The sequence below is a fragment of the Taeniopygia guttata genome, chromosome 1A (genome assembly GCF_048771995.1).
Source record: "Taeniopygia guttata chromosome 1A, bTaeGut7.mat, whole genome shotgun sequence".
Classification (NCBI taxonomy): Eukaryota; Metazoa; Chordata; class Aves; order Passeriformes; family Estrildidae; genus Taeniopygia; species Taeniopygia guttata.
The window spans coordinates 24101910-24127114 of NC_133025.1; the positions used below are offsets into that span (position 1 = coordinate 24101910).

Sequence of the window (25205 nt, forward strand, 5' to 3'; positions counted from 1 at the left end):
AGCATTTGCAGAAGCCTTTGCAAACTATTTACTTACAGTGGATCCGGGCAGTATTCAGGTTGCAGCAGCCTTCTTCCTTGTAGTAAGTAAACAGTTATATCAAAAGAATTTACATCAGGATAAGGTGGTGCCCCTCGTGTCATAAGTTCCCATAACAATACACCAAAGGACCACTAAGAAAACAAAGAAATAAATAAAAAGTTAAAGGGTTGGAGGGCTTTACATTCCTGTTTTAGAAGATGGTTTGACAGATTTAAGCATTCAAATGCATGGATTTTCCCTTTGAAAAGTTGTTTTACTGCATTCAGCTTTCTTTTAAGTGGGCTAATAAATGCTGTAGGGACTTGAGGAGCCACTTAAATAAGAGCCAGAGAATCTCAACTAAGTAAATGAAAGAAAATAAAAGCCTATAGGCCTGCTACTTTGCTGGTATAAATTGGCAGACTTCTTTTGAAGTTAATGGAGCACTGCCAGTTTACATGAACTGATGATCTGACTAATTCTGTGTAAATATGTGCTGAAGACAATATACATGGTGAAAATTCTATGCATCATAGGTCAATCTGAATCTGGATTGAACAGAGAGCTAAAACGCAAAGCAATATAGCCAACTGACTTCATTGTAAAATTTTTTTCTTCATAAATGGTCAGGTAATACTTGAGATTGCTGTAGGCAGCCTGTAAGTATTAATAAAGCAAACAAAGTATTTTTGAGAACTACTTTTACAAGTCTCCAAGTTAACCTGTTCTGTCAAGCTTTCCAGAACCCCTCTTATAGCAGGGTTCTTGGCTTCTTGGAATGTCCTTAGTTTCCCTTGGAACAGGGTTAAACTTCTAATTCTTTCCTGAGCAGTAAGATATAATCAGGTCAACAACTTCTTGCTTAGTGATTGGGACAAATACACTTTCTGGATGTAGAAAGACCCTTTTATTCTTATGTGAACAAAAGCCAGATTCAAATATCAGTTTTCATTTGGAGTCGTTCCATTAATTAAATACCAGAATAATGCCTCAGGCAATATAAAATAAATAAATAAGTGATACAAATATGTTTGTACATTACCACATCTGACTTTGTTGTGAACTTCTGAGTTTGTAAACTTTCTAAAGCCATCCATTTCACTGGCAGTTTAGCTCCTGTTTTATTGTGCACACTGTAGTATTCTTTATCATAGACATCTCTAGCAAGACCAAAATCAGCAACCTTGACAGTAAATTTTTCATCCAACCTAGAAAAATGACAAAAGGTATTATTTGCAACTGAGTGGGCAAGATTTACCATGTTGGTGGATTATAATAACTGACTGGCATGTTTGAGACTGTGACTTTGGATGGCAGTACTTTATTTGGCATCTATGAACTAATGTAACACTGAAACAAAAGCACAGCAAAGTATATTTGACACCCATTTAACACAGTGAATGAACTCAGGAAATTACTGATATTGTTTTGATAATACAATTTGAATTACAGTTATTTTAAAACAATTGCTATGTATAAAAGTATTTTTGCTAATAGCCTATACATCCTGATTGAGTCCTGCATCATTTCTTCCACAGCTGTTTTTCCTTCTGTATCCTTAAAACCTGTTCATTTTTATTTCCAAGTTAATGCATCACCTTTCCTACTTACTCTCCGTTTTGATAAAGAGGGATCCATCATTATGTCAGTGACTGCCTTTATATAATAATGTAGTCGTGTACTAAGGATGAATTTGGTGTCTGTTCTGGGGAAAAATTATGGCATAACAAAAGTTCTGTTGGGGTTACAACTTCAGCCATACCAGAAGACCTTCTGAGCTTTGCTTCTCCTAAGCTTGGTATTTGTCTTGGTAAGTGGTATCATTGTTACAAACAGACAGAGTGTGGGTGTTGGCATTTTCAAGCCTATCCTTTTTTACATGTGCAGACCTAGTCACAGCAAGCACTTCCTTTTGGGCTTCTTTACAGCATCCCACAGTCACAGAATGGGTGTGGTTGGAAGGGGCCCCTGACGATCATTTAGTTTTCACCACTATCTCCCCTGCTCAAAGCAGGGTCTGCTACTACAGGTTGCTCAGAACCATGACCAGGCGGGTTTTGAATAAGGATAAGGACTCCACTACCTCTCTGGCAACCTGGGCCAGTGTTCAGTCATCCATACAATAAAAGTGTTACTATGTTTAAAGGCAATTTTCTCTATTTCAGTTTGTGCCTGCTGCCTCTTGGCCTGTCCTTGGGCACCTCTTAGAAGAATCTGGCTTCCTCTTCTTTAATCCACCATATCATTTATACATATGGATAAGATCCCCTTGAATTTTCTCTAGGCTAAATGATCCTGTCTTTCTCAGTGTCTACACATGACATTTCCCTGTCTTGAATTTATGAGGTTTCTGTCTGGACAACTCTGGTCTGTTGAAATCAGTGCATGGGACAGAACCATCTGCTGTATTTACTGATGTTGCAACTTAATCTGATGAAGGGAGTAGGAGGGAACTTTGATGGGTCAACAGGAAATGTCCTGTTTATGCCGTAGCAGGTTCCTGCACCTCTTCCAGGATAGCGGAATAGAGTTAAGAGTCCCCAAGAACTATATGTGCTTGCTGGCTTCCTTTCTGGTAGACATCACCAGTGTAGCTGGGCCTGTACTGAGCGTTAGATTGCACATGACTCACTGGGGAAAGTGAGTCTTGTGGCAGCAGCTCTCCAGGCTCTGAAGTGCTGATCCCTATAGGAGTACAAAAGCAGTCATTCAGTGGTCATGTGAGATGCCCTGAGAGCTGTTTCCTCACCAAGGGAGAGACAGTAGGCCAAGGGGAATGTCCTGTTGCCACCATTTAGACTTTGATTAGATGAACTAGGTATTTTGTTCAGTAACCCAATGCATTTCTTCTTAGGAAATCTGAAAAACTGCTTGTGGCTTTTTTCATCCCTTAAAAAAACCAGTACCTGCAATAAAATGTTCTTTTTCAGAGGCTGTTCAGCTGCACAGGTGTGCACCCTTGAAAAAACAATAAGATATCTGATGTCACAGGTTAATGACCTTTTTGCAACCAGAGTTCTAGTTTATGATGTGCTAAAAATAAACTTTAAGGCTGTGCCTCATTAATTCACAACATCAGTGATAAATCAGCATAATCATATTGGCAACTCCTGTATCAGTTTGTTTTTGTGGGAACTGAACTGTCTGGCTTCCCAGACACTAGTAAGATTCTTTGAATGTTAATTTGTGTGCCTAGTTGAGCCAAAGTAAGGTCATACTCATGTAATGAAAGACTATTGTCAAGAGCTCTCACTGGTGTTTCTTTGTGTTCCTGTTTTTCTCACAAAGTTCCCCTGTGTTCCTCTCCCTTCTGGTTAGGTGTGGCAGCAGAGACATGCTGTTTCTGAAGAGGCTGGGTGGAAGCACAGCAAGTTGAGGCAACAGCAGTTTAACTTCCCTTAGGAGATGCCTTTTAAACTCTAACCTATGATTTTAAGAGGCTACACTTTCACCTCAGCTTTCCTATTTCTCACACTCAAAAAAAGCTTATGTGTAAGAAATGAGCCCTTAGCAAGATGAGTAGCTCATCAGTATGCAAGACAAACATCAGTATAATTGCATAGCAATGAAAAAACCACCATCTTTTTACTAAAAAATAGCAGAATCCTGGAAACTTCAGTTTATCTCATCTCATCTCACTGTTTTACACAGAAGAGTGTGGTAATGTGGCTGAAAGTAGATGTTTGTACTTACATACAGTTTCTTGCTGCCAGATCTCTATGGACAAACTTTTTACTTGCAAGGTATTTCATTCCTTTTGCAACCTGAAGGCCAAATCCAATTAAATCTTTTACTGTTGGATTCTGTAAAATACAAACATTTATGATAAAATGAATGCAGAGGCTTAAGGAGTGGACTGCTTTATGCTCTGACTCTTTAGGTTTTACACACCTCTCCTGCCACCAGAATGATCAAGAAAGGTTGGTGCTTGTAGTGAAACTGGTTTAAGTTTAGGTCAGCCTCTTACCCCCAGTGAGAAAACACACTATAAGAAAACAAAAGAGCTGACAGTCTCCAGAAGAGTAGAGTTTGCAGCCTAAGCAGCATAACCTGGCCTGACAAGTGGAACAGTACGCTGGAACTTCAGCATTACAGATGATACACAAAATTCACATTAGGACTTAGGGGTGATAGCATGTAACTCAGTAGAAGGTACAAACTGTGAACTTGGAGCTCATCAGCTGGGGATGACCAAAAGAAGAGAAAGTCTTATTTGGGACAAAATAGGTGCATCAGTATGATGTCATGAAAATGGCAAATGAGACCTCAGCAGTTACCAGAGGAAGATTTTTGGCAATGATTGTTAACTCTTTCTTCTTGACTACATGGTGAGATGATACTGAAAATGTTAAATATCAAAATAAATATAAACATAAATCTGTAAATCTTTTATGGCAATCATATGACTTATAATAGTAAGGATCCTACAGATTTTTGTGGTTTTGACATTGCTTCTTATAATTTTCTTCTGTGGAACAATCTGATTCAACTGTGGTCATCATTCTGTTTATTTCAGGAAGGACCGTGGCACTATATGCAGACATGGGCCCTGGTGCTTGTAGAATGAAAGAAGCTCAAATAGGAGCAGGTCCCAGCCTCAGAAAGCTTAACTCTTCCAAAAATTTATTGAAATTAATTTTTTAAAAATTGTACTAGCTATTGCTGATTGCAAGAAAAGCAAGGACAAAATCCTATTGGCTCAGAAGTCACTTTATATTGTCCTAACACTGTGAAATAGGTGAAATACTACACGTAAAGTGGGCTTACACTGCCTGAGGTAAGATCTGTGGTCTCCTACTTGAGAGAGAGCAGTGAGGCACATTTAAGGAATCTATAGTCTTTCAATGTAAATGGGGAAGATTGCTGATAGGAGAATATGCATGGTTTGTATAACAGCTCCTGTTTTTCTTTCTTAAGATAAGAAGAAAAAATATTGATAATAAACATAGCGTGACACTAGCTGGACATGGAGTTCCCTTACCTAGGAGTTGGAAGAGTAGATGCTGATGACTGGTACGCTGTGCTAAAGTCAACAGAAATGTGCCAGTTTCCAGCAGATGATTGGGCCCATGGACATAAATCTCATAAACGCATTTGTTTATAAAGAGGCTTATGGATGGGAAATGAGAAATACTTATTGCTTATAATTTCTGGGAAACATTCTAGGGAGGAATTTGAGGGGGAGGGGAAGGAGTGGCACTGCTGTGGCTGGGCTCGATGCCAGACTAAGCAAGTGCTAAAGGTTAAGGCGTAGTAACAGCAGCAAGTTGCAGACGTAATGTAATTATGAGAGCTTGTAAGTGTTGGAGCAGGGTGTGGCCAGACTTGCATTACCATTTATGCCTCACCAGGTACTTACGTGAGTCTCATTCCTAATGAAGTTTCGAAGATCTCCATGTTTCATGTATGGAAGAACAACCAATGGGGATCCTTCATTGGGCAAACAGATTCCCAGGAGTGACAGAACATTGGGATGAGTGAAATCTTTCATGATTATTCCTTCTTTCAGAAACTGAGCTACTTCTTCCAGGTCTGTAATCCCTGAAAAATCCAATAATCAAAGGAGTTAATAAAAAGAAACAGAAACAAACTAGGGTTGATTTCTCTACAGCACGTCATTGCACAACAAAGTGATAATGAGAGGCTACAAATATGCTCTCCACCTCCCACATTACAAGGTTATGTGCATTGGTTTTCCTACAATGACCAAATACAGCCTGTTGGTAATTTTAATTCTGTTTCTCCATTTCTTATTTTGAACGACTTAAAATTGAATAACAACATTTGAATAAAGTCCTTAATAAATGTTGTTATATTATCTTCCTGTTTTTCCAGGAGCTTTGCCCATTCTTCAGCAATTTAACTTCTAAACCCAAATTTCCAGTAGTCAGTAGAATAAAAAAAAAATTACACTACCTTTCCCTTATTTTCCAGAGTTTTTTTTCTTTGTAGAGGAAATATATGGACATTTCATTTGATGTAAAAAATATATGCCAATGTGTTGTGGTAATTTGGAGTAATTGGAATTGCTCCAAAGAGAAATCTGATTCAGCTGCAACTAAGAATCTTTGATTGTGAATGTATACTTCATTGGAATTTATTGGTTCACCCCAGTTATCTTCGGAATTAATAGTAACACCTCACTATTTAACATGTAACTCACTATTCAGTGACTTCACAGCACAATGAATTTTCCTGCTATCGTTATCCAGCAATGTCCCATGGTACACACAGCCAAAATGTCCTGGATAAAAAAAATGAGCAATATTAGCTTTAAGAAGTAAAACTAACTTTCTGGTATTTTCCACTGGGTAGAAATTATGCTATAAGAAAGTGATCACACTCCATTTCTATCCAATTCCCAGCACTTGTAATATATACTTCCTAACTAACATATTAAAATAAATGGAATTGGACCATTACATAAAACCACCATTCATAAAATCACCATTACATAAAACCACCACTACATAAAACCACCATTACATAAAATGAAAACTCTACTTGCAGCATAATTGGTATTTCTTGACCTAAATGGAGAGTATAAATAATGACAAGGCTGGCGCCACAAATATTTCGTGTTCTTATAATGACTAAGCACACTAAACCCATGTCACCCCATTCCCATCATCTTCTCCTGTGACGTGGGTGTCAAAGGAGGACACCTGGAAGGCACAGGGAGCAGTTAGGAGTTGACATGACCACTGCATTGGTGGTTCCCAGTGATCTGCAAGCCCATGCTAAGTGGTCCACTGGACTGTACAAACTTGATGCATCTGATGGAAAGGACAGCCACTCTGGGATTACAGTTGCTCGGGCCTTGCTATTCTATGGAAAATGTTGAATGTTAAAAGTGATGTGTTGGCTGTGGATGGTTTGGGAGTTGCTCTACTGATCACAGACTGATGACACCACTTGGCAGTTTTTTCTGTGGCCTAATTCCAAGTATAAAATATCAGTAAAAGATGATGAACAAAATTTGTCTTCTTTCTCATGGTCTAAGCAGTGAAATGAACTGCCAGGGATAGAGAAATCCTGTGCTTTCCTGCCAAGAAAATGATGTTGTCTACCAAAACTTACTATGAGAATTAATTTTGGAAAACAGTGAAGTTTGAGCTCCAGGTTCACACATTAATTTCTACAAATCAAATTATATATGTGCTGTACATAATAACCTAAATAAATATTTAGTTCACTGATGAACTATTTACTGGACACTTTTAAAATACTAATATTTGCAGTTAGAAAGCATAATTTTTTTTTCTTAGGTGTGAGCTCTACAGAGGACAAGACTATCTGATTAATTTTACTACATTCCAGTCATAAGCTCTGGTCAGACCTTAGTTGGCTTTGCTTTTGGCCTGATGTAAAATTAATCCAAAGTTTGTTTTATAAAAGCAACTAAAATCCCATCAGACCACAGATTGCTTGGAGCCTGGGCATAAATCCTAAAGCTTGGATTGGGTGTGTCTAAAATATTTTGGGGTTTGGCCCATTTCTGGTTAGAAGGGAGAAAATTTAAAATGGTTAATTATCTTGGTGTCATTCCAGATATTTTTTGACATCTAAAAAATTTGGAAATTACTTTGAGTTTTTTAAAACAAAAATGAAAAGAAAAAGGCCCACCCTTGTTTTGGGGATGATGAAGTGTAATACACAAAAGTGAAACACACGGACTGTTTGATTTGTGGCTCTTGTCCTGCATAAAAGGCATTAAGAATATAATTTATAGCCTTTTTAAAATCTATATTCTGATACTTAACAAGAGACCTCTCATGCATGATCTGCAGAAATACGGAAATACAGTTTGTACATTGGTTACGAATAGGTACTCATACAGAGTTTAAAAGTGTCCCTAACAGAAATACTGGCTTGGGCTGTGAAAGGTAAAGGCAACTTGCTTATGAAGAATAGGAGTGATGAGAGAAAATTAGAAAAATAGGAGATTTGCTAAATCAGGGACATAACTAAGGGGCAGTGAATCAGGAGCTACATATTTCTGCAGCTGGCATGAGAGGAATGAGGTGATATGAAGAGCATTTGCTGGGAGGAAACAAGCAGCAAATTCCTTAGAGCTGGTGGAAACTTGAGTAGGGAAAAGGGTGTGGGCATTTCACCTGGGCCATGGGGACTTTAACTGTATATACTAATAACTCCAGGAGTCTTCTGTGTCATGTAGCAATTCTGACAGATAATAGGCTCCAAGTTTGAGGTCACTTGTGCTCCTGCCTCGGCATCCCCTGCCATTTCAGTGTGTGCCTTAGGTTTCACATAGTTTCCTGTGGCAGCTTCACTCCCATACCACAGCCTCATGGATCAGAAGCCGTGGCTGAGCTTTCTGTAGCCTGGAAAAGGGTGAGAGTAAGGCAGCTGGAGGGGACCAGCAAGTCCCGAGTTCTAAAGCGCCTCATTAGGTGGTGGACTCCTTCCTTCTGATGGCATCTTTTCCAACTGATCAGATGGACTGACTTCAAAGGAAAGCGCCTTCATTCCCCTCTTCATTCCATACATGGCATGCAATGCTATAAGAGCTAAAAAGCTTGAAAAAACTCTCTGTAAAGACACCTTATTCAGAATGGTTTATAAAGAATAGGTGTGCAAAAAGAGGAGCAGTTTGCAATGTAAGAATTGCAGTACTCACCTCTTCCTATTACTTCACTGAAGTGCACAATCAGACTGTCAGCACCAATAACCACGTGCTGCACTTCTTTGACCAGGTCGGGATTTAAGGCACTGATGTCTATGTGGACATTACTTTGGAGAAGTGGACTGGCTAAGTCTGAGTCTCCGCTAGACAGAATCGGGGAGAGGTCAGAGTGAGGATACTGGGCAGGTCTGCACGATCCATTCTGAGACATGCTTGGAAACTGATCTGCAAAATGAACAGAAACTGTGATAATCCTTTCAAACTTCTTGAAAAATGAAGAGTTTTATTGCATTGGTAAGAAAGGTTTGATTTTATCAATTTGGAAGTGGCTTGGCTTTACGGAAGTTTTGGTCACAAAGGGAAAATGAAAATATGCATTGGTAATCTGCCAACCTCCAGGAAAACCATGTCACTAGAAACCTATGCTTGTCTCAGCTCTAGTTTTATGAAACTAAATGGCAAAACTTCCACTTTTCTGAGGGGATGGAATGAAGCCTTGTCACTTCTTGCCAAATAGAGGTTATAGCATTTTTAGCAATTGGGAGTAACAAGATTAAAACAGAAACATGACAGCAATATGGGAGGAAGAGGTAATGAACAATTAAAAACATGAAGCTTTTATTATTGTCTTGTTCTAATATGGTAGGGAACTTTACACTTCATGAAGGCTTCCAAAGTTCTGGTGACTAGCTGTATTTATCCAATGGTAAATATTCAACCAGGGAAATACCTAGAGGTGATTCATTTCCTGTACCTGCTGAAGATATTACAGTTGGTGCTACTCATGAAAATAACATGAGCCATCTGATATAGCAGAAACTAAAATATTTCAGTAAATCCAGGAGTATCTATTTGATATTTTTTTTTAATCAACAGCATGTTGTTCAGGTATTTAAAATTGGTTTTGTTTAAAACCTTTTTCCTAACATTTTGTGTGACTGAATGAAATAACTAGTTTATACCAATTTCAGTTTGGAATAATTTCAGTGGAGTTGATAAGCTGCATTTAGTCCAGGGTCAAAAACAAAAAAAAGGAGAGTAAATCTACCCAAAGAAATTATCAGGTATCTTATTACAAAAAGTAAAATAAATTGTACAGACATGCTTCATTTATTTCTACTTAAAACTTGTGAAATTTTTATAAAGTGCTTTTATCACTCTGGGTACTAAGAAATACTCTGTTATTTTATCTAGGAGCAAAAATACCAACTCTTACAACTTACAAATGAATTTATTTGTAACTAAATATTATTAAATATTAAATATCTATTTAATAAACACAGTAAAATAATATAGCCATGGCTGCAAAATAATATTAACAGCTGCAAAAGATAAACCTGCATGTTTTATAATGTTTCTTTTATTTCATCCTTTGATAATATTGACATTGACATTGCTACAGGAACATTAGATAAACACACATCCTTCTTGGATGCACTCTCCACTGTGCTTTGCCAGTACACAGTGACTGCAGGACCACTGTGGATTTACCTTCCACCAAGGATCTTTGCATAGTTTTGTCTCGTGTACCACTTTCCTTTCTAACCAGTAGCAGTAGCACGAGCTTTGCTTTCCTTTTGGAAATTTTTCAATTGAGAAACTTCCTGTACGAGCTGTGGCAGCAATTAAAGAATAATAAGGGAAGCTGGGAACAGGCCTGTGTCTCAGACAGCTCTGTGAGTGGGGCTTGCGAAGGTGGAATAGAAATTTGGAGTTATTTATATTGCATTGTATACAGCAGACCTGAAATAGTACAAGACTACGTCTATACCAAGACTAACAATTATCTGTGATATCTTACACACCATAATGTGATAACTCCTAATAGATAAAGGCTCTCTAATGGTAATCACAGAACATGGTCTCCACACATGTTAAAGGAGCTTAGCACGGTGTAAGTGTCGCACACTGCTCTTCTGAAGAATCTCCACTTTAAAATCATATTATACAGCACAAAAATATATTTGACGTAGGATTATTCTTCCCAGAGACTGGCATAACAGTGCACATGGACCTCAATTCAATTTGTTACAATCTTCGTATCCTTTTAGCTTAATTTTTAAAATTCACATTTCTGCATTATACAATATCCCATTTTACAGGAGGGGCATTAAGAGACAAAAGAACCTGCAACCACTTGGTGTTATTAAAATCAGCCTTTCCTGAGGGGATTTGTGCATTATGGGAGGGATCTTATGACAACACAGAATCACTATATACACTAGCTCCTAATAACTAATGGAGCATACTTTTAGAGAGTTTTTGCTAATTGTATTTTATTTATTCCTTCAACTGAGTAAAAGTAAAAAATCCTATGCACTTTAATCTTGGGAAGCACCTGAGAAGCTCAGTTAAAATAGCAAGCCTGTGAACACATGAGAGTCCCAAAAATGCAGACATAGACAAATCAGATGAGAAGCTGAAATTAGGATACTGATCAAAATAACTATCCTCTGAAGACATATGAAAATCAAGGTGTGTAAAATATCCTCCATACTGATTCCTATTAGAGGCATACCTTCTAGAAAAGTTGATCTGTAGTCTACAGATTCGCTTGAAACCATTTCTGTTGTTGGACTTACACTCCTTGCACTCACCAGCCTGTCCAGGTGAGGAGTGTGCACTCTGCCATCATAACGAACTAGGTCACTTCCCAGATCTGAAGGGGGAGGAGAAAGCAGTGTTAGAAAACCCTCATGTTTTTGCTTTGCCACTATTGATTTATCTATTTATTTAAATTTAGATGTTCTGCTCTGCTGGGAAGAGAGTTACGTTGTTGCTGTGGCAGATATGCAGGACTTGAACTTGAGCTATTTTTAGAGTGTAAGATTTTCTGCAAAAAATTCTTGTGTTGGAGACACGCTCTTAGCTATACTGGAAGATCAGAGACTACTTTCAAGACTCTAGGGCCAGCTTCATGGTCTGACTGTGACAGTACATCAGGACAAGACTTGGTTATACACTAGCTCTCCTCCTCTTCCCACATTACATAGTGTGGCAGCTCCCACTGGAAGGAAATCCAGACACAGGGGCCAGAGAAGAACCAGAGTCTGACCAAGTTCCTGATTTGGGGTAAAAAAAGACCAGGAGACTGCAGCGCTCTGTGTCTTGCACAACTCAGGCACAGCCTGGAGGAATACAGAGCAACTGGATGAAGCTGAAGTACTTGTGATTCCATGCATGTCATTTACTCATCTCCTCTTACAAAGCTGATTAGGGAAAAGAAGTTACTAAGTTTTCCTAATTGCTCAGAGTTGCTCTGAAATACTTCTGCTTAAGGCATAATGTGGCCCTTCACCCAGCTCAGGATCTTGCCAAGCACTGAAATGCAACTAAACATTGGGATTTGATTGTGAAACCTCTGCTGACAGGTTAAAACAGGGCAATGCATGGCAGTTAAGCAAAGCATAAAATTATGTCAGTTTTTAAAATCTAAGACAATAATGGAATTAGTTGATGGGATTGACTATGATGGACCTTTAATTTGTTTCTTCTTCCTTCTCCAGAAGAAAAACACCAAAAAGATGAAAATTAAGATTGATGTTGAAAGAATTCCAGCAATTAGTCCCGTGAAATTCTGATCTTGCCGGATCAGCACTTTTCCGATAACTGTTGACAAAACTTCTTGCTTCCACTGAAATAACAAGGAAAAAAATAGTGTAATGATTTCCAAAGACAAGTTAGAACTAGATTATTAGTACTAAAGTATGAGCTGATATGTCTCATATGTATTAAATCTTGATTTTGTGATGCTGTACTGCAATAAGATCCTGTGAGGGGAGAAATTGTTATATTGGTGTATAGGAAAATAGACCTTCAAGACATCTGGTAGTGACACAGCTCTATATTTTATACACTGCACACACAGCATGCACTCACATGCACTCTGGGTAACAGGGTTCCACTGTTACCAGATGCTAATTCAAAATGTAAAATTCATACTTTTACTCATATGGTGCACGGAATGGGCCTATGGCTATATGGGCTGATATGTACATTAATAAAATAGTCCAACTGTCTTTAATGTGTGTCCTTCTGGCATAAATATACTGTAACATCAAGCTAACTCTCTTGTTGACAGCATGCTTGCATTTTAGTTCCCAAGGTCACGTGAGCCTGTCCCTTGCCAGCTTCTAGCTTGCTGACAGTTTAAAGAAACAAAACTAAATGAAAACACCAACCTCCAAAACCAACAACCAAACAAGCAGCAAGCAGCTAACAGGGAAAAACTGTTTTAGGTCACACAGCACTAGCTCAGTCAGTTGGAATGCATTTGGCCATCTTTTCTCTTCCTCCTGTGGAATTCATCCCTCTGGGTACTGTAATGATGGATTTGCCCGTCAAAAGAGCAAATTTTCTTCTTCGCTGGGCAGACTACAATTTCTGAGTCTCCTTGCCAGTAAACAAGTAGAAACCTTGTTTAACCCCTTTATGTTTTGTTCTTTTCTGTGCATGAAACATGTCACACATATCTGTTTCTTAGAAGCTAAGGAAATATCACAGAGTAGAACTAATTGAATGCAATGTTGGATATGTAAAAATACAACACATTAACTGAATGTAACCTGTGCACAAGTATTATATGAAAATAGGCACTTAGAAATCTGGGAGACCTACACCAAAAGGAGAGCTGCATCTAATTTTATAGTTTGCCTGATATATCCCAGAAAATGAATACTTACTTTTAAAAAGAAATTAATATTAAAATAAATTACTAGTTACCATAATAATAAGTCAAATTAATTATTACTATTTACTTAGATTGCAGTAGCACATAGGAATATCATTCACAGCCCAGGAGCCTGTGAGAGTAATGTCTTAAAGACACAGAAAAAAATAGATGTCCTTGCTTCAAAGAGCTTACGTAGACTTTGATCCTAACCCAACTTACATGACCAGCAAAATCTCCACTGTTTTCCATGAATCAGAGTGCAGTTTCATAATTTAAAGGTAATCCCATTCCAATTTCATTTTTTATATCTTTAAAAAAATACAAATGTATTGAAAGATTTATGTCTTATTCTATAAATTAGCATGTCTATAATTTAAATTTGCAGCAGCACACTGAATGACTTTAATGAGACCAACTTTAAAGCAATGACTCAACCATTTGTCCCAAGTGTCTTCTTCTTACAAAAAGAATTGAAATGAAATTATAAAATGCAGACAAAAAAAAAAAAAATTATTCAGGGAAGATTTAATCCTCTTGACTGCAGCAGTTTTTGAAAAAAGGGCTTGTAAGTTCCAAACTAAAAGTACTCCATTATAGCTTCTCATTCTTCCCTACATGTTTCCTCTTGTGTTTGGATTAATAACTATAATTTTATTTCTATGCTTAGTTCAGGTCCTACTTTGTGCCTAAGGCTCCAGAAACTTTCTGTACAAACAAGTACTAACAACAATGATGAACATATTTATTTTAAAATAGCTGATATTATTTGAATTTCCATCCCAAACAAAAAGGGATAGAGATATCTCTCTAAGCACGGGTTTAGGCTTAAATTTTATTTAGGCTTAAAGTTTATTGGTTCAATAGTGACGCTGTGAATAATAATAAAAATGGCATTAATATCTCATGTGTGGTATAGTTGCCTCACCTCTATATTTAGCTCACTGTTGGATTTCAGGAGATCACTGGGAACCGTACACAGAATTGATTCTGACTGTAGGAGAAGGTTTTCACAGCTTTTGTTTCCAACTTTTAGGACTTCACCTTTAACAGCTTCTGAATCAATATAATTTCCCTTGGAAAAAAAAAAATCAATTTCGTATTACATAACCATCTCATAAAAGTGAAATAGTTACAAGCCTGGAAAATATTTTTAATGAAAAATAAATTGTGAAATAAAAGACTAATGAGAATTTACACTGTTTGTCAATATGCATGTATAGGCTTATTTCATGTAAATGCGACTTTGACAGAGGAGCCAGAGTAGGATGGTAAACTTTACAGATAAAATCTGCTGTCACTCATACAGCTCATACAGACTTCTGAAATTTTAAATGTCTGAGGGATTAATCCTGTTAGTCCTGTTTAGATTTTTGCATAATTTGTTCACGAAAGGACACATTATGTAATGCTGTTGTTTACACAAAACTGGCATCATATTATCCTATGCTAAAGGCATCTCAAACATTTTGTTTTGCAAGTGGTTATGGTAGCAGAAATGAAGCTTTCAACAAGAAGTAGTTAATTAAAATAATACACAAGTCTGTTAAAATCATGTCCACAGACCAAAAAGGAAAAAAACCTTGGTTAAGAGGAGGCATCAAAAGCACACTTCTTACCCAGAAAACCTGCTCACATCCCAGACGTGGATGAAAAATTATTGCTTCTGATATTGTGACAGTAGAATCCAAAGGCCAAGTTTAGGATCTTTTGTGCTCAGGAGTGCATCTCTATTTAAGAGCTGCCCTAACCCATGTACAGCCCAGCTCAAGATGAAAGAAGAGGCATATTAAGTGGGATCAAAGGGGAGAAAGGAGTATAGGACTAATAGAGGCTATTTATATGGGGTGGATCTGGGAGTTTCCCATGAGAAGGGGGGAAGGCATCTCAGCTGACACCACTGTGAAGACTTGTATATTGGAAAGAAAACAAGAATCCCATTCTGAGGGGCAAAAAATAATCTTACTTTGGCATATGTTTTAAATATGCTTCAGAATGAGACTGAATTCTGGGAAAATTGTAATAAACGTATAGGAAAGCCAGCTTAATGTCATACTTGAATGACAAAGCCACACCCCAGGTAAATGCTTTTTAATTGCTGGCCATAAAAATCCATTTTGCACTCTATCTTCTGTCTAGTCAAAGCCATTCTGTTTGGTGTTAAGTAATAAAATATTCCTGGGCCAGGGAGTATATGAATGCTTATTGCTTTTTTGTTTGGAGACTTGTGGCAGGTTGTGAGCCATTCATGTTCAAAACTTTCCTCTGAATGATACACCTCAAAAGACTTGAATTTAATTCTTCCATCTTCAGGATAAATATATGTCGTGGTTTGACATGGAAAAAGAATTTTTCTGGAAGGAAGAGGTCAATTTGGACATTGACCAATTGAAGGTAGACACGCCTCTGAGAACACAGAGGGGTTAAAAGCAGAATTCCCAGGAAAACTTGCTCTCTTGGGTTCCGGTCAGCGGTCAGTGCAGGGCAGGGGAGAGTCTGGAGAGTGTGGCTGAGTGGTCTCGTCTTCTACACCAAAGCCTAGAATTTTTCTCCACCAAAACTGATGGAAAAATGGAAAAAAAAAAATATCCTACTGATTTTTCCCAAGGTGGTTTTTAGCCAGTTATAAAGATGGTGTCTTTTACCTACTACTATGACCATTATGTTACCATTAATATATCGATTATAGATTCAAATATATTCACTATGATATCTAATTGTATTCAGAGTTTCAAAATGCTTTCAGCAGTGGTTTTGCTCTTCTCGGGACAACAGAATTTGCCTACAATTTTAAGAAAAGGAGGAAACTGGCTACTGTGAGAACTGGAAAAAAATATTTCCACTTTTCAAATGTGTATTACACCCTTCTTGGTGAGCAATGCCCTTGAATGCAAGCTGGAGAAGTTAATTTTCAAGCTGTACTGGGTAGCTGTTGCAACCCAATCTGATAGCACAGCCACCTCACAACTTTTAGAGAGATGGGAATAACTTGGGTAAAATTCTAAAAGCAGCAGAAAACAGTTAACAAAGATGTGGAAATTCTGAGACTTGTGTCAGAAGCATTTTTGAGGCTCCTAAACAAAGTGAGCAGGTTGACTTGAGAAGAATGAGGAATTACTGCAGCTGCAGAGGTTTCTCTTCAGCTTTCTCAAAAATATGACAGTTTCCATATTGCTCTTTTGGACCAGGTTTTGAGAGTAGCAATTTCCTATGTGATGTGAAAGAAGACTGTCAAGAGAGTGACCTATAAGGAGGCAAGAAGATTTCCTTACCATTGTCTCATAAAGAACGTGTTGCACTGGCTTAAGAATAGAGTAGGCAATATAGTAAGTCTTGTCCTACACTGAGTTTTAAGACAGAAGTGCCAGAGCACAGCCAAGATCTCAGCTGTGCATGCCAGCTTTTACACATTGAATTACAACTGTGCTATGCATTTTTCTAGTGGAAGATTTGTATTTGTAAATATACTTTAGTTTCTGGTGGCCCATGCCTAGGCCTCCTCTGGAACAATGCACAGAGTCCCTGGACCATATTAGTGCACAATGACAACCCCAGAACAGACCAGGGTTCTGGGCTAACAGAAGAAAGATGCTTTTCTTATTTATTTGTTGCTTAGGGTTTTTCTTTTTTTGTGTGTGTGTGTTTTGGGAGGAGTTTGATTTTTGCTTGTTGGTTTGTTTGTTTGTTTGTTTTCACAGCTAGGATGCTCTCGGCTGTCAGCAGCCCAGCTTGCAGGTCTGGATCAGTGGTTTTTGGAGGAGGCAGCAAGTGGACTCTGTATTTTTCAGCAGACTCGGCAGTGAAACACAAGAATTTCTCCTGCCCTGACAGCTTTCCATGTTGGCAGGAGATGGGAGGCCTTCTGAAGGGGTGTCATAACGGTGTTGAAGCAGAGAGTTGTCTGGTACCATTCTGTCATGACCCCTCTGACTGACACATGGTGGGCACCAAGAGACTTCAAAAAGCCAGAAAGTTGGCAGTGGAAGACTGAAGACAGAGAAGTGATGATGTGGGATGTTGGGAGGCTGGCGCTGAAGACAAGGAGGACTGGCATTTGTGGCACACAGTGTCCTGACAGTGTTTTAAATAGAAAACCTAATGTTTTCTTGTGTATAACATTTTCTTACAAAAACATCTTGTGGTCATGAGGGGAAACCAAACAGAACATTTCAATCGGTACCCACTGTCATTTGACGAAAGCCAAATATGTCACACCAGATTAGTTAGATTGAAAAACTTGTGATAAAGGCTCCCTGCGCCCCTCTGAAACTAATTAAGAAAGAGATAAAAGAACTTTGGTTTGGTAGAACAGACTGTTCACTGAAGCAAGCTGCCATTTAATTTCATGCTGAGCTTGCTTAATTACTCCACAAAATATGATCATGAGGGATGAAGCATGTAAACTTGTGTGTGTATTTTTGAATGTGGGTACAGGCGAGGGAAAAGTATTGCCAATATGGCTTGTAATGCTCTTTTGGCTCCTGACTATAATTTATGAAAGTGGTCTCACAGTTTTGATAGAAGCACCCCACTATAACTAATTCTATTTAGAGGAAGATGCTAAATTGGTGCCTGTTCATGCTTTGTTCTAGCAGCCCACCTTTCATTAATGCTGTTCTCCAGCTGGTTGTCAGGAAATCACCAGGACATTAGGCTTAGGGAGACATCTGCCTTGGGTGCCATCACCACAGGTCAATACTACAAAATTGTGACTTTGGTCAGTTGTCACTATGACAATCCTCAGTCAGCCTTTCTTATCTAAATGTTTTTTTTTTCCCAGCAATAAACACACCAGAGATTTCTTCAGGGAGAATAAAAGAGTAAGCAAAGTAGAGAGTTAAAAAACCAACTAATTTTTGACCCTCTGTGTCTCTGAAGATTATAGAAAAAGTCCTCATGGACGCACTTCCAGGCAGAGGAAAGACGAGAACACAACTGGGAACAGCCAGCACAGGTTTCCCAAGAGTGTATTTTGCCTGTCCAACCTTCTAGGTGGACAGGACTGGCTCTCTAGATGAAAGGAGAGCATTGGACAAGCGGCCTTGGTTTTAGCAAGTTTTGCAGCAGAATCTCTCCTGGCAACGAAAAAAAACTTAGGATGGTATGGACTGGATGGATGATATAGAAAATGAGTGAAAAATAGATTGGACAGAGATCAAATCTTTATTTGTCAATGGCTGATAGCGGAACCAATACTGCTTAAAATATTTTGAGAGCTTGGACAAAGGGATAGGATGCACTGTCTTTGAGCTTTCAGATGATATCAGACTTAATAAAATTACTGATATGCTGGACCATAATGTGAAATGAGACAGCAGGATGCCACTTTAGTGATGAAGGCTCAGCACACATTTTAGCAGCAGCCAAGCCAATAGATTGAAGGTGATTGTTCTACTCTGGTCAGTACTTGTGGAGTTGAATTGTGAGAATTGTGTCAAGTTTTGAACCCCACAGAAAGAGAGGTAATATAAACTGTAAGAAGTACAGAAGAGGGTCACTGAGCTAGGAGGGTAACTCAAGCATAAGATAGACCATGCAAGGCTAGTGGAGCTGAGTGTTTTAAAGCTGTAGAATCTCCATTCTTGGAGATTTTCAAAACTCATTTACACAAAGCCATAGGCAGCCTGACCTAATTTTTAATTTAGCCCTATTTTGAGCAATGGGGTTAGACTATGAAGACCTCCAGAGGTTCCTTCCAATCTACATTATTCTGAATTTCTTCCCAAATTAGTCCTCTTTCCAACTGGTTGATATGCATGACTTGGAAAATACTGGAAAACACTGCTGTCATTGCACAGAGGCAGTGAGCCATGCAGCAGCTATATATTCCCAGATCTGTTGACCTGCACACAAGAACTCTTTTTAGTGTTTCTCCATAACTGAGCAAGAGATTTGCTCTGCATCGAGGAAGAAGTGATTGTATGGCTAAGAGCTCCAAGTAGAAAAAAACAATGTAAAAAGTAAAAATCAGACCAATTACTCTTTGGCATTTGCCTAAAACACTTTGCAGAGATGGATTAATATGCAGAGCTTGTCTGGAACTCAGCATGGCTGACAGGAACTCTGAAGTAATCCTTCTGATGTCTTGCAGCCCAGAAGTTGGCCCACTGGACCATGTTGGAGTCAAAGACTTTAGGGCTTCAAGATTCATTGCAATGGGAGAAAAGTTTTGGCTTACAGAGCTATGCAGGAGTGACACAAAAAAATTACCTGAGCATTAAGACTGATTATCTTCCATAAAAAAATTTTATCAATTATATTTTATATAAATTATATTTATATATATATATTTACATTGATATCTATGTAAATAACATATAAATTCCAATAAATTTTCATAAGCATTCAGTGTAAAGTAGAAATATCCATATTTATGCCTTTTCTATTTAATACTCAAAAAAACCCCTAGACTTCAAGAAATTGAACTCTCACAAAATGGATTTGACTTTCTCCACAGCACTGTAGTAGACAGCGACCTGTGCTATTGAGGACCCCAAATTCCTAAGAGATGCTTCTCAGTGCTATGTAGGTTACTCTCAGTGCACTTTGAAGAGGCATTCAGCATCAACTTTGCATTTCTCATGGATCCATAAATATTTAGGCTACAGCAGTGACTGATCCTCATGAGTGACTTTGTGCACAGGCCAGGGTTTCCCTCAACTCAAGAGAACTGAGGAAGCCAGACCACATCTTTTGTGAGGAAGGACACATAACCATGTGACAGTAAGAGCCAGGGCTCCCGCACAGACCACATGCTTCATGTTCTGGGCTGCTGGCCACGTCTAATCCTGAACTGGTGCTGCAGCTTACTGCAATCAAAAGCTGATGCAGCGCGGTCCTCCCATGAGGACAAGGAAAGCCCCTCTCCCACTCCACCTGATGACAACAACCACCCTGGTACATGTATCTTTGTTTTTAGCTCTTCGTCTTTTAAATGGTGACAACCAGGCTCGGGTGAATGCAGTACTGAACACAGTGCTCCCTCTGCCCTCGCTTCCTCGGGGCTTTCTTTATTTCATCAAAACGTCTGTTCCACGCTGTGCTGCTGATGTGCACTTGCAAATAATTGAAAAACTTATTTCAGCATTTCTTACCTTAATTTCCAGAACATTTTGGTTGCCTCTTGAGATGAACACTGTCTTTTCAAAATGCTTAAATACAGGATTATTTACGTAATCAAAATCAAAGTACAGGGAGCTGACACCATCAAAAATAAAGAACACTTTGGTCACAAAGGGTGGTTGGAGATTGAAATCTTTCAGTGAAGGTGTTGTACAGCAGATTATCTCTGAGCTAGAGCGGTGGCTACATGCCTATAAGAAAAAAAAAGAGGTAATTGCAGTATGTACCATGCAGAGGAACTCACTGATTAATGCAACTTTCTTTAACAATACACATATATTGAGAAAATAAACACCAAGGGTCTTGTTCTTCTTTAACCAAAGCAAAATCCTGATCAGTGCTACACAGCATTTGTGTAGAGCTGGGAGAAAAGTATAAAAACTTCATGTCAATGATGTTTGCACTCTTGTTGAGGAAATGTTCAAGTAAACAAGCTTCCTGGCCTTATTGTTCACAGCACTTTTAAAGTAAATATTTTGCAGATAATTAAGGGAAAATGATTTCCAAAGCCAAGGACCATCAGGAGCCTAGCCTGGTGTACTGAGCAGCTGTAGTTCAGGTTACCCAGCCTGTCACAGTGACTGCAACATGGATTTATCTTTCTTTTTCACTACCAAAGCAATAGTAAGGGACCAGAGGACAAGGTAAAAGCCAACAATACTAACTGGAAGTGTGGAAAACAGAAGTGAAGCACTGTTTACCCACAGTGCAGCTAATGTTTCCAGAAAGGTACTGTGGACTCTGTAAGAAAGGGCTTTAGAGCCAAAGGCACTGTGGATTCTAGGTCACAAAAGCTCAGCAAAGTGTATCTTCTTTCTAAAAATGTATATTTAAGGTCCCAGATGTGTGGCACTTGGTGCTGAGGTACACAGTCATGCAAGCTCCTGCTGAGAGTGTTGCCTGAGACGTGCTTTGCACTGTATCTCGGACCAGCAGGGATAAGGTGTTTCCCTCACTGTAGTGCAGGAGCTGCCTGACAACAGGCATGAAGCCACACCTGCCCCTCACTCTGCCACTACTCCTCAGGACAGCCTGCAATGGGGGAAAGCTGCTGGTGCACCCCATGATCAGAAGACTCTCCAGAGGATGCTCTGTGCTATGGGAATGTGATCCAGTACAAAATGCAGGACTTGGCTGAACTGCCTTTGCAGTTGACAGAGGGACAACAGTTCATCTAGAGTGGGTTTCATATGATCCACTTTAGACAACAATCTAATCTTTAATTAGATTAATGGTGCTCTAGAAGAGTCAATTTTGTCTAGACTGTGAAGGTTTCTACAGGAGTACTTTGCTTATAATGTCAGCAGCACATCTACAAGCACCAGTGGGAGGCACAGTGTGTGCTGGACTGCACCACACAAACTGCAGAGTGGTTGTTTGTCACTGTACTGTGTACCCCCTTCCCTGTGCCTGCCTTTCATGCTGCCTACCAACGATACAGTTGAAGGACTTCTGGCACAGAGTTGCTTCAGCTCCACAGATGTATTTCTCTTCCAGCTCTACAAATCTCCTGTAAGTAGTCCCTTGTGCACTGTGCCCTGAGAGCAGATCAACCTTTTTGTTTTTTTACATATATAAAGGAGTGTATTTGATGTGTGTCCCAGAAAGAATGGGGCTAAGCTCCACGATCTACAAGAGATTACCTTGGAAGATCAACAATGCTCTTGAATACCTTTGTGCATCCAGAGAAGGCCAAAATACATATTTTTTTTGTTTTGATTTTCAAAATAGATTTGTTGTCATTATCAAATGATGCCTGAAGAAGCTTTGAAATTAGTTTAAATTAATGCAACGTAATTTTGCTGTTTCAAATCAGTGACATAACCACTCAGGCTGTATCAGCTATATAGCCACATTAGCTTGAAAAGTGGGATTAAATTAGCTATCTGAAAATCAGGGCTTTTTGTTATCACTAAAGCAATTCATGTTTGTGTGAATAATATTGTGAAATCTTGAATCTGCCAAGAGAAACATTTTCAACATTCTGAGCATTATGGTTTTAGAACTCCTACGTGTCTGTGAGCTTTGAGTTCGGCGCTCAGTTAAATAACTTGGTGGAGCTCTCTGTGATGCTAACGGGACTTGCACCTGTGTGTCCAACGGCCCATTTATATTTCTAGCAGAAATTCAGAAATATTTGTTTAACCTCCATGTCAACAAGGTAAACTGTGGGACACAAGGCAGATTTTTGGTGCATTTGCTTACAGTATCAGATTGTTCTTTTGAATACGTGGTTATACACCACTAAACATATCTCAGGCTTTGTTCTATCACATAGATCTAGAAATAAATTTCAATTAGTATGGAAATAATAAGATGCATCATTAGTATAATGGATGATCAAGCCATACTTTTCCATGATGTATGAATATTCATTAAGATATCTATCATATTGTGTCAATTCTTAAAAAGGATTACTAAAATATATATAATTATAAACCCAAGTATGTCCCAAGTAATCATTATATTTATTTGATTAATGTAAATTCATTAGACTCTTTATCTACTGTAGAGTAGTGATGTCCATTAAATGAATAGCAGTGGTATTCATAACTTTGTTTGTGGCTATCTATTAGAATCAGATACTTTACTTTATCAGACTGGTCTCTGAAGCAGAAGCTTTCAGAAAATGATAAAAATCTAATAATACTCTTTGGAGGGGATGCAATGTGACTGATTGGTAAGGTCAAGAAAAATCTTATTTGCAATGCCCTTATTGGTACACGATTTGACATGACATTTTTACCTTGAAATTTGTTTTAGCAATTGAAGAATATGATGGTTTAGTTTTCAAGAAATATTGGATTGAGGATCTCCAAGAAAACCCCCCTAATTCAATCTATTGCCTTCTCAATTAAGATACTGCCTATCACCCAGCACCTTTAACTTTTATTTAATTAAACTTTAAAGTACATTCACTTTAAAAGCTAAACCTACATTTTTCTTGTGACAATAATCTACATCTGAAGACAAAGAGGAAGAAAAAATATAAAAATTATGGAGCATTTCACAAGCATAAGTAAATGCTATACCCCAAAGGGAATAATAATCCATTGCACAATGCATATGACTCATCACTTAAGGTATGTATTCTTGTTCCATTTGCAAAATATGACCCTTGAGGCAATTAATTTAAGCCTGACCTACAGAACCTGAACTTCAGTGCCCAATTCAATTCTTTTTCATCTGATAGAACAATAGGAAAAGTATGAGGGAGGATCTCTGAGTTCCAGAGGTCTCCCAGCAGCTGACCCAGATTAGAGAGGGGCAGTTGGATGTGTATTACAGGATCTGCAGCTGTCAGAAAGGAGAAAAGGGCCAATTTGTTCTTTCATAAAAAGTAAACTTTTGGAGTTCCAGTGGAGAATGAAAGATGAATGAGGCTAAAGACAGACCTGGAGACTCTCCAACCATCCTTGCCAAAGGATGATTTCTCAATAGAAAGAGAAAAAAATACAGGTCCAACATGAAGAGAAACCCATTCAGAAGACTTTTTTGTGTAAAGCAGTGACACTCAAGCAGCATATCCTGAGGGTTTTCCAGCAAACTCATTGCCTTTTGCTGCCATTTCAGGTGGTACAAGGAGTGATCCTGATGAATTGGTAGCCTTTTTATTTTAGTTTTCTTCTTGGATTAAGGCATGAGAGATCATACTTTTAGTCTATCAGATCATCACACCAGAAGATAGAGTAAAATGTCTCTTGCTCTTGGGTCTGAGAGCAAGCCCTTTGCACAACATGATCAATACTGACTGGAAGTCCAAATTCCTCCTTGGGCTTGGATGGTCAATGTATCTTGTAACACTGGAACCCTGGTGATTTCATACAGTGGCTTTCACTTGACATACCCTGCTGTACCCTTGGCAGGAGATGTGCATGAGCTACAGATTTGGCACACAAAGAAAGATGAATTTTCCCCTTCACTTCACTAGGCTTCTGTGGCAGCTTTGTGCCATGAAGTCAAGAGAGATAGAGGATCCAAGCCTAGGTGTCTTCGGTTAGGGAATCATGAATATCTTCAATAATCACACACTCACTACCACACTTTATAGGGAATTTGTTTCATCATTATTTAATACACCTAAGGTGGACACTCATTGCTGAATTCTAGGCATCTTGATGAATATGAGTATGGATTGCTTACAGACTTGTAACTATTGAACAAACTTTACAGCCTCTTAAAATTCTCCTGTAAAACAGGAGAAATGGCACCTGGCAGGGAGAAATTACAAAATGCTGAAGAACATTCCAAAGACTACTTACTGAAAAGATAATTAAAAGTCTGTGGAAAGAGAAGAACTTGCATAGCTACAGGGTCAGTTGTTGAAGATCATCTATTAAAAAATGCTTCATTTTGCAGCCTTGCTTATCTTGGGGCATTCATTGTTAGAAGAGATTAGGCAGTGGGAATATATATTGAAATTAGTTAATAGATGGAATATCAAAAATGCTACAAGAAAGGATCCCCAAATGACCACTTGTTCACTTTGGGAGAATCAATGCAAACTGCAGGCTTTCAAAGAAAAGAACTCTTATTCCCAAGTGTTTCAGGAGCAGAAGAATCATCAAGCATGATTTACAGCACAGGTTCCTGATCAAACCAAACTGTGCCTTGGGATTTTTTACAGGCCCAATGAAAGGAGGGAACAAGTTGCTTCCCTGCTTCCTGGTGTACCTCACACAGGAACTGGATACGTGAACAGAAGTGAGAAGATTTCTGTATTCTTATGCGTTCTCTAGAGCTTTT

General features: G+C 38.5%; 1 protein-coding gene and 1 long non-coding RNA gene across 6 annotated transcripts in view; one reads left to right on the forward strand and one right to left on the reverse strand.

Moving 5' to 3' along the window:
* The window catches only part of LOC115490941 (uncharacterized), a 208733-nt gene that overhangs the window by 18410 nt on the left and 165118 nt on the right, over window positions 1-25205 (forward strand). Inside the window, exon 3 of one of the 2 annotated variants that reach the window (XR_003956867.4) lies at window positions 17036-23005. The exons of the other annotated variant lie outside the window; for it this stretch is intronic. This is a non-coding gene — a long non-coding RNA (uncharacterized lncRNA). Of the gene's footprint in view, window positions 1-17035; window positions 23006-25205 lie in introns of those variants that run through there. 2 annotated transcript variants of the gene reach the window in all.
* MET (MET proto-oncogene, receptor tyrosine kinase) overlaps window positions 1-25205 on the reverse strand; it is a 90453-nt gene that overhangs the window by 4284 nt on the left and 60964 nt on the right. For all 4 annotated transcript variants that reach the window (XM_072921657.1, XM_072921658.1, XM_072921660.1 and 1 more), the window contains exons 11-20: window positions 20432-20650; window positions 14266-14412; window positions 12146-12302; window positions 11187-11327; window positions 8663-8893; window positions 6185-6265; window positions 5381-5562; window positions 3715-3824; window positions 1064-1229; window positions 37-173 (exon numbers count right to left, since the gene is read on the reverse strand). In XM_072921657.1, coding sequence (XP_072777758.1) covers window positions 37-173; window positions 1064-1229; window positions 3715-3824; window positions 5381-5562; window positions 6185-6265; window positions 8663-8893; window positions 11187-11327; window positions 12146-12302; window positions 14266-14412; window positions 20432-20650 — 1571 coding nt within the window. The remainder of the gene's footprint in view (window positions 1-36; window positions 174-1063; window positions 1230-3714; window positions 3825-5380; window positions 5563-6184; window positions 6266-8662; window positions 8894-11186; window positions 11328-12145; window positions 12303-14265; window positions 14413-20431; window positions 20651-25205) is intronic.